This window comes from Anarhichas minor, unplaced genomic scaffold (assembly GCF_050575085.1).
Source record: "Anarhichas minor isolate MPS153535 unplaced genomic scaffold, ASM5057508v1 ptg000029l, whole genome shotgun sequence".
Lineage (NCBI taxonomy): Eukaryota > Metazoa > Chordata > Actinopteri > Perciformes > Anarhichadidae > Anarhichas > Anarhichas minor.
The window spans coordinates 699,804-721,497 of NW_027466475.1; the positions used below are offsets into that span (position 1 = coordinate 699,804).

General features: G+C 41.0%; 1 protein-coding gene across 1 annotated transcript in view; it reads left to right on the plus strand.

The window, feature by feature from the left end:
- Positions 1-21,694, plus strand: part of nrg3a (neuregulin 3a) — a 300,683-nt gene that overhangs the window by 166,839 nt on the left and 112,150 nt on the right. Inside the window, exon 2 of the mRNA XM_076104198.1 lies at positions 15,815-15,944. Coding sequence (XP_075960313.1) covers positions 15,815-15,944 — 130 coding nt within the window. The remainder of the gene's footprint in view (positions 1-15,814; positions 15,945-21,694) is intronic.

Here is a 21,694-nt window from a genome sequence, read left to right on the forward strand (position 1 = left end):
TAAATGGCAGTTTTGGTAAAATTTTACCAGAGTAAAATGCACATAAAACCATTATGGTTATATACACAAACGGATCATATGTGAAGTTCAAATAATCAAAGTGAAATCAAAATTTTATTTTGATATATTTGGTATATATCGAAGTAACAGTATACAGTAGCACAAAAATAAAATACTTAAGTTACGTACTTTAAAAAGGTTGATATATTTGTTTTCTTCCAGCTCTGTCCACACCTCAGGATTGTTCTTCACACTGAGCATCATTCATTACATATCAAACTAAATCAACACTGCATTACGTGGGGCATAAAACTATACTGCAGCACTCTCTCCGGACCTGAAAATGTCAAGTGTGTTAGCACTTCTGGCTGAAGGTCAGTCAGTGAAAGTCAAAGCTGGACTAATCATTGTGTTCTGCACACCCACACAGGTGCCTTCACTTAGTCTGATTACACCTCTAATCCTGTTTGGTTTGAATAACATGCGGTCACCGGACTCCATGTCGCAGCATTAGGCAGCTGTTTACACCAACAGCAGACACACAAAGTCAGGGACTAGTTGGTGAAGAAATTGTAACATCTCGCTGCCGTTCATAGCGCCAGATCTTCTTCTTAAGGAGTTAGTGGAGACCAGAACAGAGCTGAAAAGATCCTCATAACTTGCCCTTTATATTGATGGAAAAAAATACACAGCTTTAAATTAATGCTAATGTTGCTTCTCCATGTGTAAGTAGCCAACTGTTTGCTAAATCAACTTTAAGGTGGTCAGCCATGTGTGTTTGTTGGCTTGTTCTGCCTAAAATAAAATAATAATAAAATTACAGCTATAAAAGATGTGACTCACTGTGAGGGTATGCATCCTTGTAATCTGGTGCTAAATGTTCTGATTTAAAATAAGTAATACAAACACGATTTTGAGCCACTAATGTAATTGCATGAACTGATTACAGGACATATTATTAAAGACTCTCCACACAGAGGAGACAGATTCTGAGTTAATTTCAAAGACCACATTCACTGTAGGAATTATTGGCGAGAGGGTTAATTGTTGTCAGGCAAGCAGTCTCTCTCTCTCTCTCTCTCTCTCTCTCTCTCTCTCTCTCTCTCTCTGTGTGATGTGATTAGGAGCCAATGGTGCCACAGAGCGAGGACAATCCAGTCCGTCCCAAAAGTAATAGCAATAGCTTCTTCTCGATAATTAAGAATTCCATGTAAGCATGGTGGGGGGGCTGCTGACAAACTGATCATTCTGTGTGTTTGTAGGTAAACATGTGGCACAGCGTCCACAGATCAGATCTGAATTACAGATTTAATTTCATTACTTCAATACAGGAGATATGTGACGGTATAGGAAAAGTTTAGAGCGCTGTTTGGTGATTCGACATACCGCTGACCTACTTTGTTTACAGGTTTGCGTACTGAGCCTGAGAAACATGATAAACTGAAGGATTATCAGAAGAAATTGGAATTCTCAAAATGGTGCTTACTCTTGCACTAAACAGAGAAAGGGACAGCCTTGTTTGGGAAGTGGAAACGCCCATGTCTGCATCCCCAGAGACATGCCTATTTGAAGTACAAGTTAAACACACAAAGAAGTTGTGCGTCTTAGAAAAACCGGGGATACTCATGTGAAGGGCAGATAAGAAGTTTGTTTAAACCGTAAAAAGCTACAGTAGTTGTTGAAAGAGAAGAATCTTGACGACTTTAATAGAAAATGTTTGCTGAGCAAAGCTGTTTCTTTTCAGCATCAGAAAGACTCAGCCTTTAGCTGCCCAGGGTCAACTCAGTTCTCAATTGTTGGCTGCAGCTCCACTGCAACACTTACAGACAAAGGGGTTTACTCAAAGGGAGCTCATAAGGACATGAATTTACTGTGATATGACACTGGATGTACTGTTTTTTTTACCTGCTGTAGGTACCTATGAATTGCATTCTCCCTAATGGCCATCAGGGGGCGACTCCTCTGGTTGCAAAAATAAGTCAGATTCTATAGAAGTCTATTAGAAAATGACCCTACTTCTCTCTTGATTTATTACCTCAGTAAACATTGTAAACATGAGTTTATGGTCTCAATCGCTAGTTTCTATGATGCTATGATGAAGCACGGCATGCTTCAGGGCGTGGCTACCTTGTGATTGACAGCTCGTTCATAGGGGTTGTCCGTACTGGGAGTTGACTGTGTTTTTATCTTAGAACTTTTACCTTTTACTTTTTAATAAATTGTAAACTTTTAGTTGTATACAAATGCCTTATTAAGTGTTCTGTATAGCTCCGCCCTCTTGTCTCACATTCTGGCTCCAAAATGGCGACAGCCAAAATGTCAAACTCAAGGGTGCAAAACTATAGTTCACAAACCAATGGGTGACATCATAACTACATCCACTTCTTATACACAGTCGATGGTTGCACTATATTTACACCCATAGCCCATGAGCTGCACATATGCACAGGCTTCATCAGAAGATCAATGATTGGATTTTCTGTAAATCCGTGCGGAGTCCACTTTAGCGGCAATAACCTTTTCCTTTTCATTCTGTCAACTATATTAGAATGCCCCATTAAAATCAAATAACAAGTTCCAATACTGTTGGTCCTAAAATACAACTTGATTTAAGATCATATAAAATCTCCATGTAAGTGTCAAGTAAAAATCCAACCAGGTTTTAGAATAATATTGTAGGTCTCTTTGTCATCACTAGAACTATGTTATTGGCTTTCAGAAATTGATTGATGGAGGAATTTGAAAGTGGGACAGGAATATATTTTGCTGTGGAAGCAAAATTTAGGTTACATGTATTCATAAAGCAATTTTAATAAACAGAAAAGCCCTTTCTGATCAGTAACCTGTAATCCTAGAAATGCACTGTTTGATCTGTTCATAAATCATGGGCCTATTAAGAAACATTAGTATGGGTATGTGCCAGAAGACACATCAAATATATGAATAGTGTTTTAACTACAGCAGCATTTAAACTGAGAAATAGAGAAAACAACAGATGCATAAGTGACAGGGGTGGTTGTTTCCGACATTGGCCGTAAACTAAGTATTTTACCACCAGGTGCCATGGCCAAAGACTGTGAAATGTGGCTGCATGCTGTAAAGAGTTCACTAAATAAATGTAAACATTATTGAGATTTAGCTGCCAGATGCAACAGAGGTAGGGACCGTGCCAGCATATATATAGTCTTATTATAGGTACATGCACAGCATCTCATGCTGCCGGATGACATGATGGAGAGTTATTGCTATAATGTAACTGAGCTGGTAGAAAGCATAGTGATAGAGCACTGGAATTATACATCGCTACCGGTTTTGGGATTAAATTTGGTCATATTTTTTGCTTTGTGTCCCAAGAGAATGTGGCATATGATGTATTACAGTAGATACTGTAAAATGCTGTAAGATATCCATGAAAGAAGGCAGAGTGGAACTATTAAGTGCTTGGTTGACATGGGAGGAGATGGCAGGGACCACAGGAGAGAAGCAGGGATAATTACAGTGGTATCCAATAAATCCCCAAATTATTTCTGTAGTTGAGCATATGTTAAATGTTCTAGCCAAATTAGCAAAATGCATGACACAGCTTCACTGTCGGGGCTTTTCTCAAACCCCTACACCATCTCCATACCGACTTCCACTCCGTTCGCATGGAGGGTCTGCCATATTAAGTGACATCCCAAACAAATTAGTGGGAAGTGGAAGTGGAACAGCGAGCCTGCCTTGATGCTGACTTACTGGCCAGGTGTAACTGCGTTTTGTGTTTGTCATGGAACACGATCCGTACAAATGTAAGTTCCGTTTTACTACCTGTACAAATGTAAACTGCTCAAATTGATTTATTATTGTCATACATATGTTAACAACTTGAAGTGAATACATTTTACTCAACATAAAATGTTAGAAAACTGTGGATGTGATCATTTGATTTGTTATATATTTACAGGGACTGTTGCAAAAACTAAGCGGCTCATAAATATCAGTTAAAAGAGTTAAAGAAGAGAAGATGTTTATTTTGATTTACCCTTTTTATTGCATATTCTTAACACTGTGAACCTTTGCACATCCCCTAGAATATATCTTTGCAAATTCTGGAAAAGCTCTTTCATTTAAAACGGATACATTATATATATATATACGTATATACTTTTTTTTTTAAAGGCAAAGCTTAATATTTTTATTCTATATTTGTTTCTTGTTCATGCACCTAAACACAAAAGAAAATTCCTTGAATGTGAAAACCTACTTGGCAAAAAACAGGGTTCTGATTCAGATTTTTCTCCCTAGGCTAAGTCCTATTTTTAAGTGGAGTGAACGTAATGAGTCTGCCACCTCACTGCCCACATTGTTACAGTATTAGTGCTGTTTATGACAGCTTAATATGAAACTTTAAAACGGCTCCTATTTCTGCCGAACAGAGTGCAGTCTGTCCGGAAGCATACTGCTGTAATTATACCTTACACCTTTTAAAGAAGGGCGCTTCATTCAGCTGCAGGTGTGACAAACGACTTAAATGTGTCATGGAGTCCGGTTTAATACATTCACCGACGTTTGTAGTGGAATCTCTGCCCGCTATGTAGATAGATGCTAACCTTCCCTCATTGGTTTCTTTACATGGAGCCTGGAAAAAATTCTGACAACATCTGTATTTTTAGAAAGAAGTCTGAGGATTTTAGGTGGCGTACATGGTTGTCATGCACAGGAGAGCAAGAATTAAAAACAACAAAAAAGAGATCCAGAATGAGGTACAACACAATGCTGTAGGAGTTTAGAAGTGCCTCCATCTGCAGAGTCAAGTAACGTTGAGAGTCACTTGACCTGAATACAATCTCAATGATCCAATCCTGTGTGGGGCTTTTCTGCCTCCAATACTGACTAGACCCATCCTGCTGTAACAAACAGCTGTATAGGAAACAGTGTTCAAGTTTAATTGCAGAAAGCAAATAAGTAAGTCATCTTAATTGATATAGCATAATTGTGAAGTCAGAAATGATGACAAAAAAGAGACTACATACAAACTCATTAACACACAGTAGAAAAGCCACAAAATGTAACAGCAGATCATAAAAAAAGCAAAATTAAACCATTTTATTTTAGTTAGAAGTAATCAACTTTTGTCTATACAGATTTAAAAGGGGATAAATAGATTTGATGTTGGATTCAGATGTGATGTCATCCTATCCAAACAGTTGGTATTTTCACTACCACTGTATTAGAAGTAGAAAGAGTAGTTGTTGTTGCAGTAGTAGTAAAAGTGTTAGTCCTAATACCAGCAGGACATAGAATATTACTATGAGCAGCAGCAGTGGATGCAGCACTCACATTCACATTAGCAGCCAGTTTGTGATTATAATCTCCAGTGTCAGAATGGAGCCTGCAGGGATACAAAGCCAATCCAGAGAGAGTGTGCTGGAGCTATCACCTGGAGAGTAATGAATTTCTCCACTATAGAGCCAGATGGCTAGGGGACGGGACGAGGCCTGATACTTAGCGCTATTTATTTGGTGAACTCTGTAGGTGCGCCTGCGAATGCGATCCGAGTCGAGAACAGAAAGGATGGTGGGGGGACTTTATAGGCCGGGCCGGGCTGACTGACACACAGACAGATTAGCAGTGGTAGCGGGCCTATCTGCACCGAGCAGGTGTGCTTAAAACGAACCGCTGCCGTGTGTGTGTCTGTGGGAAAAGACTTCGAGAAGGGAGGAGGAGGAAGAGACGGGTAGTATCAGATTTTAACGATTAGTTCGTTGTTGACCGCGGAGTTATCTTGACACACTGACATTTTTCTTTTCTTTGAATGTACAGCCAGAGCATGGAGGCCTGTTCACACACATCCATCTGTGCCGTGCCACGCCGGGCCAAATATCTGCAATGCAGTGGCTGACATTGCCTAACACTGCTGCCTCCGTGCAACACCCCTGAGTCCACACAGACAGATTGAAATGCACACACATACAGATGCCCACAGGCATACGCACACATACAAATGTGAGAGAACGTACACATGCAGGCACACAGGCATTTGATTGAATTGGACAGCTGCTGTACCTTTACCCAACAGAGGGGATCATTCATGATCGTTCTCATCTTCTTCCCCTTACTCTCCCAACCCCACCACCCTCTTTGCTTTGCTTTTCTCGCTTATACCCATCCCTTGCTCTATTGACCAGCTTGGAAGCTCTGTCTATCTGAATATATAGTTGGATTTCTAAAACTGGACAGGCCTGCTGCCTCCCTGTAAGTCCGCTTCTCTCGCAGACTGTTGCAATTCAATAATTCAATTCAATATGCTTTGTTGGCATGAATGTAACAAGGACAATATTGCTAAAGCTTTAAGTAATAATGAGACACTAAAGATAAACAAGGTATGATTCATAAAATCAAGAAAATATAAGAAAATAATTAATCCTTGCCCTGTGTGTGTTTTTGAGAGGCCATGGTGTGTGTATGTGTGTGTGTGTGCTTGTGTTTGTAAAAAATTGTTAAAAAGCACATTTGCAGTAATGTTATGGGAAAATACCTCAAAAGTAAATTTTCAAAATGACCAGAAACAGAGGTCCACACTTGGTTGGTGTAGTTTCTTAGTCCACTATTAGTAATGTAGGAACGTGTGTGTGTGTGTGTGTGTGTGTGTGTGTGTGTGTGTATTACTAATAGGACAATGGAGTTTAGTATGTAGCTCTTACATCAGACCATCCCTCACACAGTGAGTATCAGATTCCATCCCAGTCTCATGGCAGTTTAAGAAATAGTCACAAACAGGACTTTCAACCAAGATAAGGGTGTTCGACACTGTGTTGTTGTGAAGTGATGCCTTTGTGGCAGTTTTCCTTAAACTTACTAAGCGTGTTTGTTGCCTAAACCTAACTGCAGGTAAGTTATTTTAAGCCCAACCACAATGTTTTTCCTCTACCTAACTAAATGGTTTGGTTGCCTAAACCAAACTTTTGTTTCGTAGCATAATGTCGTCCTGACTGACAGAAAAATAAGTTGTGCCGAGCAACAAGAAATATAAGAATTTTTGTTACCCAGCATGAAACCAAGAGATTGCATTTCCTGACTATTTTATGAACTGCAGTGAGACTGTGTTCCAGTATCAGTTGTTGGCTGTTAGGACATTTTGGCTGGCATCATTACTTCAAAGGACTGTTTGAAGGTTAAGACTTGGTTTGAAGGTTACGTTAGGAATGAGGTTAGGCTTAGGACAAGGGTTTGACATTTAGATGTGATGGGGTTAGGGGCTAGGGAATGCTTTATGTCAATGAGTGCCCTCCTTTTGTCTGCCTTTTAAATCCGTTCAATGTAGGAGTTATGGAGACGTGGCTTCTTGTGCTTTTTTACACATGATATTAAGAAGCTGCATCAGGAGGGAGAAGCACACGCAAAGGCTCATGCCACCCCTTTCCCCCTCATCACACACTCCTTTGAGGTGGGAGTTGCCATTGTAGTGTGGTAGCCATGTATCTTACCCATGCAACATGGATGCGGTTAACAATACATCTTGCGTACAAGATATGTAGTTTCAAGAAGGATGTATTTGTAATACTAGTACAGGGATCTAAGGCAGGCTACTGTGTGTAACTTGTAATGACTATTACAGGATCATGGTTAAATGTGCTAAATTCAATATTCAGAGCCTTAACAGCATCAAACAGATAGTTGCGTTGTAACACCCTTTCTGTTTGTTGTAATCCGAGCTTCTCTGTGCTTTGTTTAAGCACTCGGGCCAGCCGTGTATCTACTTAGTATTTCCAGTGAAAGGTGTGTTACAATTTACATTGTAAAGCAGCAAATGCATGTGTTGCACCTATAGATCTATGCACATGTGTGTTTCAGTTCTTTGTTCTCTTAGGAATGAATGAAGTGGTGCCCTCGCTTTCAAAAAAGGAAATTGCTAGTGACCCTGCTGGTGCAATGGTGGGCTGCAGACTGGCAGTGACGTGAAAAGATACTGGATCAGTAAGTGCGGGGGATAAAGGAAAAGATGGGCAGAATGGGATGAAAAACAGATGGACCAGCACTGAAGGAATGTGCATTTTTTGACCTTTCATTTACTGAGGGATTGTTTGCTGAGCATGCCTAGGGTGTGTTCGGAAAGTCTTTTTTGATTCGGGAGGCTCCAAACTAAGTGAACTGACCCAGAAGTATCCAACTGGCAGCCATGATAAAGGCTTGTAGAATTTTTTAAATGCTATGAAAAGGCGCTTCAGGGTTTGCTTTCCTATCTCTGCTCGCTGAGGAAACACAGCATCGTCCTCCATGAAAGGAAAGGAGATATGACTGTCCTAGAATTGTTTGGCAACTCGGGTGTTCCCAACTAAGTGCTTCCCTCTCGTGAATTTTACAGTTTTATGTTTGATTCGAGTACATGTGTTCTTTGTTTGAAATGTATTCAGAGCCAAGAGAAGATTTCAACATCGGTTAACATCACACAATATTCAACATTATACACAAAGACTATGGTGTGTGTGTTTTTAGAACCCGTACAGCGCCGCACTGGGTGTGTTTTTTTCCGGGGCAGTCTTCTGGCTTTACCGAACACAGATAGCACCCTATGGAGGACGATCTGAGATTTCAGAAAAAAAATCTGCTTATGTTGGTGTAATTGAGACCTGTAGTGCATTTAGGGAAATTGTGAGGGTCTGTGTTTGCTTCTGGCCTCACACGCCTTGGTACTGTACATTAATTGTGCATCAACATTTTGGAGTCTACGTTTTTCAAATCCGGAATTTTCTCCACTGAAGGATTTGTTTGTTTGTTCCATGTCTAGCTTCCTGTTTTGAAAAACCCTTTGTGTTGCATTGACAATAGAGGTAGTGAGACAGGTATGAGATTGTGCACAGTTGGTATAATGCCTTTTTTTATTTCACATTCAGATTTACTTTACTTTACTTTGACTTCAAATGGCAACACACACTGGCCACTTTGCAGAGCATCATGTCACGTGATGCTCTTAGCACATAAAAGCCTTACAGACAGCAGAAGTACTCAAGCTGCAGTAGCCAGGGTACAGTCTAGGCACAGAAACAATTCAAGCAGCAAATGTGATAAAATAGTTACCTCTCTGGAGTGCTGAAGCTGGTAAATAGGACAATGGCTCATTGTAGCGGTAATGAGCATCTTGAGCAGACGTGTACAGAACACAATCGGCACTGGTGTTCTGACTTATAGTCTTCTGGAACGAAGAAGCAGCAGCTTCTCTTGCATCATCCATATTGGTTATTTTCAATTACGTTTAAGTCTAAGAGACACCAAATGTGTCATCTAGTCACATCATGACCAGGATCAGGTGTACTGGATTGTAACCAGGAACGGGAATAAGCAGAAGTATAATTTTTAAGCATGAGCGTTTAGGGTTTTCTAGCAGCACTCTCTTTAATGCAGCATGATGTTGGCAGCAGCAGTCAAGTCAAAGTTGAGTTTCCAAATTCAAATGCATTTCCCCCTGCAGTGCTACTACTTCTATACAGCAGTGCGGTTCACAAGGTCAAATTCAGGTTAGTCTGGCTGTGTGAGATGTGTTCGTCCGCTATACCTGTGCAGGAAATGTCATTATAATTCCCTCTAAAAAAGCCATTTTAGAACAATTATGTATATCAATTGGAGAGGAAGTCAGTGAAGAGGAAGCCTAACTGTATCAATGTGGTAACTTCAATCTTCACAATTGAGCTAAAATATTTAACTTAGACATCCCCGTTTGTTCTCAGAACGAGCTGCAGTGTGAGCGATAAATGATGGTGTGTACGGCACAGTGCATATGTAGAGTAATATATTTATGATCCCTGGAGAGAAAGAGATGTGAACGATTCCTCGGATAAAACATCTGTTTCGAGGAATAGAACCATCCGAGGCTTCATGTATAAGTTTCGATTTGTTGCTAACATCTTTCGGATGGTTTGTTCGTAAATGGCTCCAGTGTGCACCATCTGATGGTTTACGCTGTGTGCTACCAATTACGCCACAGCCCAGGCATTAAATAAATAAATTATCCATTCAGTTTTAAACGTGGAGCATGAACATAATCTAAATATCAGCTACACAGTTTCAATTATCACACCACAGGCACAGACTGCTACAACTGCTAGAGACAGTTCCACAATTAAATGTTTTTGCACTGGAATTACAGTACCCACGCCACTGGCTTCCATGTTTTAGTCCATTAGGACCATTTAGAACTTCCATAGGTGAGTCAGGAAGACATCTCACTTCCAATAATTTCATATAAATCATTTGTCTCCCTCAATTAACTCCATCAAGTGTCCACGACAGTCTCACCCCTCCTGAAATACAGCCTGGGAGAGAGAGCAGCCAACCAGCAGACCAGTGAGTTAATCATAGAGACCATTTTACTCCATTTGCCACAGCTGATTGCTAATGTTCATTAACAAAATATGCTGTAAGGTGAGGTCAGCTTTTACCTACGATGCACTGAAACTCAGATGAATGATTTTAGAAATGCAAGGACCTTTACCCACTGAAGACGTTATTTTCTCAAAATGTATTTGCACTTCTACATATTTTTTTAAAATTATTTTTGAATACTTTAACGCAGAGCGTGAACATTAAGCATCAAAAAAGCGCCATATTTTTTATTACGGAACAAGGTTCATTTTGCGGGGCTTATGCATGGCGACTGAAGGGGTCAACCAATCACGTTGTGCAGTCGGGATATATTGCACATCAACACAGAAACAATGTAGTTTAAACTGTATTACTCCCTTCTACCTTGACAAAGGCAGCACATACAAGATCCACTCCTTCTGTTATACCCTTCGCAATACATACAAATCTGTAAATCTGTGATGAGGCCTTTAGAAATGTAAATAGACAATTACACAATAAAGTTAGGAGAAGGCCCCACAAGGCAATATAAATTCTAAGTTTTGTGTGGATGAACTTGACTGTATTCAATTCATGATACCACATGTTTTCTTCATCCAGTTTACCACTGTGTGTATTGACATATTCGTCTTCATGTTTATTCTATTTAAGATGGGACAGTGCACATTAATTAACACGAGCACCCTGAGTCCATGCATGTGTCTGTTTTTGCCCTACATTACATGCATGCATTGCAGTACAACTTCATGTCCCGGCTGAGGTTTGATTTTAAAGTTTCCAAATTCTTGCTTAGGAGGTGCCTCAAGTAGAAATGGGAAAACACCAACTGAACTCTTGGGACTGTTGACTGACAATTGTTGCCCGTTAGAGTCCGTTATCCCACCTTCACCTGGGTTAAATGTCTCTGTTCTCTGATTGGGAACTGCTTCACCTCTACACCACTAATGACATCTCAAACACCTACTACTCGATACAGCTAATAAGCCTGCTTTCTGCACATGAAGACACCATGTCCCCTACCTGCTGGTATCCTTTATTCTCTTGTCCCTGTGCCTTCGGTTTTTATTCCTGCTCTCAAGGCCAATCAGTTAGCATGGCTGCCTGGCTGGCTAGCAGACTGGCTGGCTGGCTGCCTGTCGATCTGCCACTCTGGGGGAATGTCATCCGTGAAGGACGCCATTACAAGCCTGCCTACGGGACTGTCATGCTTTAACCCCCTCAGAAACATCTGTGTATTGGTTCACACGCATGTAGGGAGGGAAGGGAGGAGGAAGGGAAGAAGAGACAGAGAGAGAGGACTTGACATAGCATGGAAGGTACAACAGCATCAGTTATATCACAAATGGAGAGTATTTCTTCATGAGAAGAAGCTCAGAGAACAACACTGAAGACTTTATTTGATGGAAAAGACGTTTTCACTCTTCTGCTGACTGGGCTTTGGTGAGAGTTTGATTGACAAATGATTCATCCAATCACCTGCCAAGTATTTGTTTTTTAAGTGCCTGCCTTTTTCCAAACAATTACCATTGATGGATTCTGAGATAATTCTGTTTGACAATCTGGTGGGTCAGGTTAGCTGTGTGTGTGAAACAGCAAAATGTCCCCTTGGGGACAATAGTGTATATATTTTGCTGTCTTTTCTTATACAGAAAATGTGTATCGGATGCCATCGCCTAGGAATAAGGGCACTGAGTGCTTCAGGCGTTTTAATCCTGTCTGATACATTGTCCTACTTTCTTCCAAAACATATTAGGTAATCCAAATAGTAGTGTGTAAAATGTATACTGCCAGCTGGCAATTTTCGATGGATACTACTGTAGGAGACGAGGAGTTAGACTGTCGGGTTTCTAAATTTGAATTTGTAAATGCTCAAACTCAGCCGTATATATTCCCCTGCTGATCTGAATTCACAAAGCGGAAGAACAATAATTAAATCATGAATACTGCATCACCTGTACCCACTAGTGATTGGATTCATCTCAGTGTTGTTCTCTTTAGCATATTCAGCTCTTTGAAAGTCTTCTAAGGACTTCAGTATTGCTGTTAGAAGTGCAGAAAGGGCTCTGATTCATCTTCTTTTTTTTAAATTATCAAATTATTAAGTGTTACATAAATGGCTGCTTCCTTTTCTCCACTTCAACCAAGCGGCGCCTTGACACAAAGGTGAAAATCAGCAGATTCTTTATTCCGTCCTCATTTTCCTCGAGTAAGCAGAGAGCGGGAGATGAAAGAAGGAAAAGAGATATTGAAGTGGAGGGTTGTGTTATCCAGCGCCCGATGGTTTATTGATCCTCGCTGTGCCTCTCCCTCGTTCTCTCTTCACAGGAGGGAGGAGTAAATTGGACTGTTTTCTTCTGCAGTGATTGACGTCTGCCTTCTGTGAGCAAACTTGCAGAGATATTTTCAGCAGACTGAAAGATGTTTTTTGGCATTCCCTCTTAAAATGACACAACTCTTTGAGCGCGTGCTGCGTCTGAGCTGACAGGTGACGAGTGTTCAGCTAAACAACCTACAGTGCACTGTGACAACTCTGTCAACTAAAAACAAAGGGAGAAGACGACAAATGGCACTTCTGTCACTTATCGCCAGGACTAGCAAAACGGCACAGCCCAGTCCAAGCATGAAATCGTGTCTGAAGGAAAATCCTTTATGTTCGAGAAAAATAAAAAATAAAAACAGAGCAAACGCTTAGAAAGACGCAGCAGCGCTTTGTAATTCTGGCCTTTGTTTGTGTGTCTCTGTGTGCAGAATGTGTGGTCCCTGCAAGGCAAATGTATCATGTCACGACATACCACATGGCATTGTTATATTACGAGTTCCCTCTTAAGTTTTCTCTTGTTCTCTTTCTAGTTGGCAGCTGCTCTTAGGAAGACAATGCATTCCTCAAATTGACTTTAATCTCATTGTGTCCTTGTGAAAAGTAAAGCTTTTAAAGTTAAGGTTAAGTTGAGGTGCCGGTTGATGTTTGATGGTATTGTTGTGTAAATCCATGTTCATGTTGTAGTTTGGTCATGCAAAGCTGACTTTGTAATTCCCATGTAGTGTTAGTTACGGTATACACACAATGTACTAATCATAGTCAAATTAAATCAAATAAGCTGTTGAATTCTCATGATTTATACCAGACATATTTTAAATGATTCATTTATCTGCTCATGGTTGAGATTAGCCAGGGATCGTGGTTACGGTTATAAAACAACATTTATTGTTGTTCTGTGAAAGGAGGCCAACATTCAGATTGTCAGTTTCACACAGTTGCAAAAAAAGCTGGCAACAAGGATTCTGATACCAGAATGCAGGTGGAAATATCTGCACAGTCAGCAGGATGCACAGACCACAGAGCCTGCCCTGTCACTCATCACTCTCCTGCACATGTAACACCACAGGGCTCACGGTGAAGAGCTCAGTGGAAGCAAAAATGGATAGGGACGTGGACGACCTTTAACCCTGCCTTAAAATCAGTCACTGTAGCCAAGAACTTTTGTGATTAAGAATCAGTGGAACTCATTTATTGTTATTTAATGTATTTTTTTGGACACCTTCACTGTATGGTTTATCAAGACATGCCATGGTGATGGCTAATGTAAATAAAGATAATTCCTTCATTCGTTAAGCCCATAAAAGTCTGCATGGCGTACAAGGACAATGCAGCTATTTCAGTGGACTTTTTAATGCTTCGTAAGCAATCATCAAGTTGCTGTTTTCTGAAGTAGCCCGTCTAATGAGGATGTCCCTTGTCTGTGCAACTAATGGAGTTCTTAATGTCTTTTGTCATCAATTATTTTGCTGATATTTGTCAAACAAGGATGACGACTCTCCTCTCAGCTGAGCGCGCTCACACACGTTCATGTAGAGCATGTGAGGGACTGATCCAGACACACAAGCATGTTTCTCTGTCGTCATCAGCCCAGCGGCAATTTAGAAAACAAAAAAAACGATCAGACAAAAAAAGAACAGATGTGCTGGTCCAAAAAGCTCTTTGGCCCGCAGGTAAAGTGTCTGGTCTGCCGGTGGCCCGTCCAGCCCTGGTTGTGGTTTTAAATGAAGGAATTTGGAATTAAACGTTGATGAATAATTGTCTAAACTACCCTTTACAAGTTATAACTTTGATTAAGACCCTCTTGTCATCATATCCAACATGTTAACATCCTCATCAGATAAAACCAGGTCTCACTGCTGACTTAATTCCAGACCTAACTTTGCCTCTCACATGGAAACTAATCCCCCAACAGCCAATTACCAAGGGTTGTTTAAGATCCCCAGAGCCCTATCAGCACCTAGCATCTCATAACCTAACCCACCACACACACACACACACACACACACACATACTGCTGATTAATAAGGGATCTGAGGACATACTCAAATAACTCGCCTCTCTTCACCCAGTCATCACCCCAAAACACTACTTATTATTAATCTCTCATTATCTCTTGATTGAGAAATCTTCTGTTCATTTGGATGTATCTTCCACGCACCATTAAAGGACAACCCGATACAGCAATCAGCATACTAGTGGTAATAGCAGCGTCCTGTGAGTACGACTGGTTTTTAATCAGTGGAGCATAAAGTTCTGGCTCATCACTGTTCATCCCGCTACTTTAAAAACAAAGCTGAGGATCGGCTAATGAGAGCCCTTAGCCGATTAATTTTTTATTTGTAAGCACAAAAGAAACCGTCAGCAGTCTGGTCTGGTATTAATAAGAACATCATCAGTGGTGCAGATCGTATTCCTCCTCACGTCTTAAAGCCTTTTCCCCGACCAACTGCATCTCAGGCTTTCAAAACTCAGCTGATGGATGACTGCCCATGAACTTACTGCAATCTCTACTTTTTAAAAGCACACAAAGAACGTCATTCGTGACGCCGTGGTTTAACTGTTTTTAACATCAGATCGCTTCAGCATTTCCATATTTTCTGTTAAGCAACTGGCGCTTTACTTATTCATTTCAGTAATAAGATCATCCATTAAGGTGTACGCTGAGGAGAACCCGTCAGACGTGGGTACCGTCCGCAGTCAGCGATGCGTGCTGTGATGAATCGCTGGGAGAAGCTCGGCTCTCCAACAGCACTACTGTGACCAGAGTATTAATCACAGCCCAACAGATTATTACCCGTCCTCCATCCATCTTTTGCTGGTGACATTGTAGGGTCTAAACAAACAATAGTGTGTTGGTTTTATCCGCAACGTGCAGTATGTTATGAGGCACACGCTCATTATGGATCCGCGGGTGGAGTTAGTGGCCTCTGCTGGAACAATGACTCCTGCTGCAATTTAAGATGATGTGATGATTTATTTGCAGAATTAAAGAGACAATAAAGGAGCTAGAGAAGTAATCGGCTGCTGGAAGACAGTGAGATGAATTAATGGTGTCACGAAGCCTGATTGTAGTAGAGCGAATATATTCATGAAAATGAAATAAACATGTATTTTTACAGGTTGATTATGACTAACAAGAGTTTGTTTGTCCTGCAGCATCTCCGACTGTCCCTCCGCTGCACTCGGAGCACTTCAAGCCCTGTCATGAGAAGGACCTGGCCTACTGCCTGAACGGAGGCGAATGCTTTGTCATCGAGACGCTTAGTGGGCCTCACAAGCACTGCAAGTAAGTGACCGACCTGCTGCTGTTGTTGATCGTATTATGAAAATGTCTCCTTTCTCTTTCTTTTCTTCTTCGTAAGAAGCTGCGACTGTGACGTTCAGGGTGTGGCTGAGAGGAGTTTGTGATCTGGCTGTCTTTGTTGGACACTTTGGATTCGGATGATGCTTGAATATGTTCATTCTGCTTGAGAACATCTTAAAGATAACTGGACAATATGAACTTTATTATTCATCTGACTGCTATTGTGTGTTTTCCCTGTGTGCTCGCACTGAAGGTGTTTGTTTTTACGTATTCTTTTTGAGAAAGGGGAAAGCAGAGTGCCTTGTTTTTTGATCGGGGGATGTGTTTGTTTGCTTATGTATATTTGATGTGCATATTTGTGTTGACAGACACTTAAATTAAGTGAAAAAAGTGTTGAATGGATCGATGAATAATCCTTTAATTTAAGAGAGTATTTTAAGCATCAATCGCTCCTTTCACCCACTGTTTGTTTTTAAAGATAGTTTTATTTATCTTGTGTTAGAGTTACAGTACAGACCTAGAGTCATGGTAAACAAAAGGCACTTCATTTGAAGTTTTAAAACCCGGCATAATCACATTTTCTCACAAACAGTCATAGTTCCACTTAAATCCACTTACACTCTTTATGCCATGCTATCCTATATATAACTACTGTACATTGTGTTGGTAAATTACATGAGAAAACATCTGGATCAACAGCTGATAAACAGAAACTTTAAAATGGTGAGTTTTTATGAAGATATATGTATATAATATTTTGTTGCATCACTGTTTGAGTAAATCCAAGCTGACTAGAGAAGATTCTACAGTATAAAGACACAGGCTCACTTAAGCATACAGTTTGAAACTACTTTAGAGTATTCCTGTAGTTCTCTATTTACTCTATTTACTGTTGGTACAGTAGATATATAGTGTATATATATATATATATCTATATATAGGACCTACACCTCTTACAACACTCCTTAATATACTGTATGGAAAGAGTTTCTGCAGTTCAATGTGTGTGTGAGAATGTATGTAATTGCCATCTTACTTGTGTGCGTGTGCGTGTGCGTGTGTGTGTGTGTGTGTGTGTGTGTGAGCCTTAGTTGTCCCAGATTTGAGAGTAGAGCTCATGGGCACTTAGCCTGTTCAATTGTGGGGCCCTTTACTAATTAAGTCCCAGAACAACTTCCTCCCAAAATCTAATCGCAGGACTTCCACCCGACCTGTTTTTCAGAGAGCCTGTTTTGCCTCCTCCGGGTTAGAGTATACATCCGTATGCGTGTGGACAGTATGAGGGTGATGATGAGGGGTCGGTTTGTGTAAGTGAGACTAAAAAATTTGAACATAAAGATGCAATGATGCACGTAAACAAACTATAATGCATTCACATGCACACAAACAATGGACCTCCTGCAAGAACATGTTTGTATTCTGGAAAAACATCTCACCACAGCAAGGCGATCGATGACTGCAACGGAAGAAGGACAAATATGTTTTTGCACTTTGAGACGTTCATATTGATATTGTAGTTTTAGACTCGTAAACTGTGTTTGTAGATCAGAGAAAAAACAGAATTGATGAATGCGGCAAGTTTTCCTAAATCACTCCTACAAGCCACTTCAGAACGAATCTGTTCGTACCAGCGGTTCTTGCATGAAGCCCAATGTGTGACAGAGTAAATGTCTTAAAGCGTTTACATGGACAGTAAACTGGCTGCTATAAAATCCACTTGCATGTTGACACAGTCGGTCAACAAAGTTTGGGCGGCGCACAGTCGGACTGTGTGTCTGACCCGTGTAGTTGGAGCTACATGAATGCAGAAAAGTTTAATCTGGACTTTTTAGTTTGTTTTGTTGGAGCACGTGGACAGCAGTGGCCATATTGCCAAACACTGGGATTTCTGAAGTAATCTGTGCCAAACAGGTTTCTCTAATACCCTACGAAAACTCAGGATGAGAGAGAGAGAGAGAGAGAGAGAGAGAGAGAGATATCGATCCCTATACTGTTCAATCGTATGGCAAGGAGCTCTCAGAAGGAAAGACATTCACCATCAGACAATACGTCATTAATTCATTAATATAATAACAGCTGGCAGGACCATACAGTGAAACCATGAAGTGTGTTTTGCACTTTGCTTGAAAAATAACATTTAGAGTGTATAGTTTGGAGCGCAGGAATTAAACCACCGTAACGACTAAGTCTTAATGCTTTTGGTGAATATTTTATGAATGGATGGACTTTCTGAGTAAGGCTCTAGTGACTTCATGGTAAGTTAATGCTGCAGTACTAACATTTACCAATTCAAAGAAAAAAAAATAGGATACTTTGTGCTTCAATTGACATGCTGTTAGACATGAATTCATCCTAATTAACAAAAGAATGACAAAGTTCACCCCAGGCACAGGATCAATGCTTTAATCTGATTCAATTTGTGTTTACACTAAATTGAGACGAATCAGGTTGTAAAAGCGTGATCAATCCAGACGTTTAATGGGGATGAATTGAGCCGCTTTGTGGCATTATATGTCACAGAATTAATCATTTTTACTCGCGAGATGAAACTTGATCCTTGTTGCAATGATTTTCTCCAAAGAGTCATAACTCAAGTATCAAGCGCCATTCCCGGCCATGTTGTAAAACCAGCGCCGATTGTCCCCCAGAGCGCTGTTCAGCGCTGTCGGTGTGCGACGCTTGTGTTTGTCAACCCACGGGGACGGATGCGGAGAGGGAAAAGGGACTCGACGTGAGTCATATGGTCTCCCTGTTCTACAGACATGCACACACACCAGTGCCCACTGCTTTGGGCAACATAGTCAGGCATTCAATCATTAGTGCTCAGCTAACCAGTAAATTAGTCAGTGTGCGAAGATAATATTTTCGGAACATGGCAAGACGCCAAGGCATTCAGTTCTAAAAGTACGTGATGAGATGAATTTGATTAATTACTTTCTCAGTTTTGCCGGATTTCTCCAAAAAGACCAAAACGGTTTTAGTAATAAAGGTTTTAGTGTAATTACTGGTTCAAATAATGTCTATGCAAATATATTCCCTTCACTATTTGCCCATATATTCCTTTACTCTTGTCTCGTTGCTCTCTTTATTTTCATATTCCGGGTCTTGTGGCGGCTCTCTGGGTAACGAATCTACACTTTCATAATTGTCTCAGTCACTCTGTGGAGCCAACACATCTGGGGATGTAGCTCCTCTTCTTACTGGCCAGTATACATTTATTCTGCCTTAAGATGTATTCCATTTCTGGCCTGTTTATTATGTATTTCCTCCTGCTGGTGTGACTGGGCAGAGAGGGTTTCCATCAGTCTAGTTAGCAACAGGGGCTAGCTAAGCCCGTCTCATCGCCCTCCGCCGAGAGGCCATTCCAGAGCGACACAAAGGCAATCTCTCCTGCCAGGTGGAGGTAGAGGGGGTTTGGAAGAGATCCCTGCAAAGCCCCCGTCAATCAGACCTGGGTCTGAAAGAGACACTCTCTAGAGGGCAGAAACAGATATATGCCACACACACAAACACACACAGTTGGCACAGTTTGTGTTGGAAGCCCAGACTGTGTTTGAAGTCGTAGAGCCGACCCTTCACCAGCTGAGGAATGTTTAAGATCCTTCTGCAGCTCCAGTGCTAGTGTTTTTTTAAACAATACATTGTGAAGAAAGTATGGCTGCTGTAACGCTTCATGTGAGTATTTACGGTAAAATACACACCCTCTCATTGCCTCTCAGACCAAAAATGGAATAGATTAGCAGTATCTGAAGGATATTTATGGTAGTAATGATAAACATGTCATGAAGGCTTCAAATAAAAAGCACAATGACGTCATGCATTACCACCACGGGCCCCTTGCTCTTCATTCGTCTTCCTCTTCTTTTACATCATCCACCTATTTCCTCACAGACCCCTCCCGTTGGAGTGATAGGGACTTCTGCCTGCATGCATTCCACCACGGCAAGTACACAAAACTGGAGTGGAAAAAAAGTGAATTTGTGCGAAATGAAATCGCTTGATAACAACGGTTCTTGCATCTGTTTGCACGTGTAAAAAAACAAACAAGCAAGGAGTGGGGGAAGGCTGTGCAGCAGACAAGCCACTTCTGTCTGGAGTGTAATCCTCCCCTCCCTCCCTCCCTCCCTCCCTCCTGTCTCTCTGGACTCCAGCCGGTCCTCTCCTGGGTGATCGCAGCCTTTTCCAAAGCATTCATCCACGGACCAACGCCACCAGATTGACTTGGGCCTCACAGGTGCAAAGAGTGGCTGCTCGTAGGAATGCATAACATTACCTTCCCCGCTCGTACACACACACACACACACACACACACACACAGGCAAGCCAATTTACATGAAGCATGCATGAAATTGAAAACACAGCAGAAATAACACACATCTAAGCTGCCAGTAAACAAGGCGATTAAAACCCATACTTTAAAAAAGAACAGGCAGCTGAAGAAAGACTGCATTTCATGCGCCATATGAAATATTCTTAATATTGTTATGTATAGTATGTAGCCTATAAAATATTCCATAATATATCATTCTTACAACTGGTACTAACTGGACAAGAACATTATGCAACACTTGCATAAACAGGCAGTAAGCTGTGATTGTGCGAAAAATGCTGCCAATGTTTTACCAACATCGTTATACAATTGGCTCACAATCATTGGTAGAGGCAGCAAGCAAACGTTAGATTTTTCTTCCACAGAGATAAAAATAAAATAAGAATTTTGGACCCGTCAAACATATTTAAATAAATAATTCACAATCATATATTTTATTTTATTTTTTGGAAAAGCTGAACTTTTATTCGATACCTTTCTTAAAGCTCTGTGGATGGTTTTTTTATGGGTTTTTTTAAGTTATTCATCTACATAAAAAAGTCAGGTAAACCATCAAATCAGTGCTTACAATGTTGGAAACATACTTCACATTGAAACCTAAGAAATAAACATGAGTAGTAGGTAGTCTCCAAGGTCCTGAAGTCTCTCCTCTGGGCGTTAGGAAGGACATATGCATCCACTCACACAAAACCGCACGCCAGTGAGTTTCGGTCTCCCCGAGAGACCCACGCCATCCCAACAGTGAGCAGAGCAGTCAATGAATAAATGGAGGGGTCATTGCATTCTGTACATTATTGTTTCTGACAGCAGTCATTTTCCTTGACAGGAAAAAGCCTCTGGGATTGATGTGTCGAATGCTAAAGTGCACACCTGTGTGTGTGTGTGTGTGTGTGTGTGTGTGTGTGTGTGTGTGTGTGTGTGTGTGTGTGTGTGTGTGTCTCCCTGTAAACAGCGGTAAAAAACATCTATTGACATTAGAGAAAAAAGGAAACGTGATCTACTCTTGCCTACATTCAGATAACCATCTGGTTGCGGTTAAAATGGAAAACACCTGTGGTTTTTTTAACTGGTTCCGTTGCTTTCTTCCTGTTTTCCTACCCCCTTACCCTTCCCTCGCTCTCTCTGTTTTCTCACTCTCCATCTCCCTCTCAACCCTCGTTGCCATCTGTGCGATAATAATGGCACACCAGTGGGAGTTCGGCTGGTGTCTCTCTGACAGTAATAAACAAGGCTGATGCCGTGGCATGCTTTCGAGGTGGGAGAAAATTAAACAGATAAGATATCGCATATTATGGCTTGCAGGCGCCGCTTCCGGCAAGTGAATCCTCCAAGATGCCAAGAGGAGCACTCAGCGTGCCTGGGAATGGAAAAGCTGGGAGGGAGCCAAGGGGGGAGGGAGAGA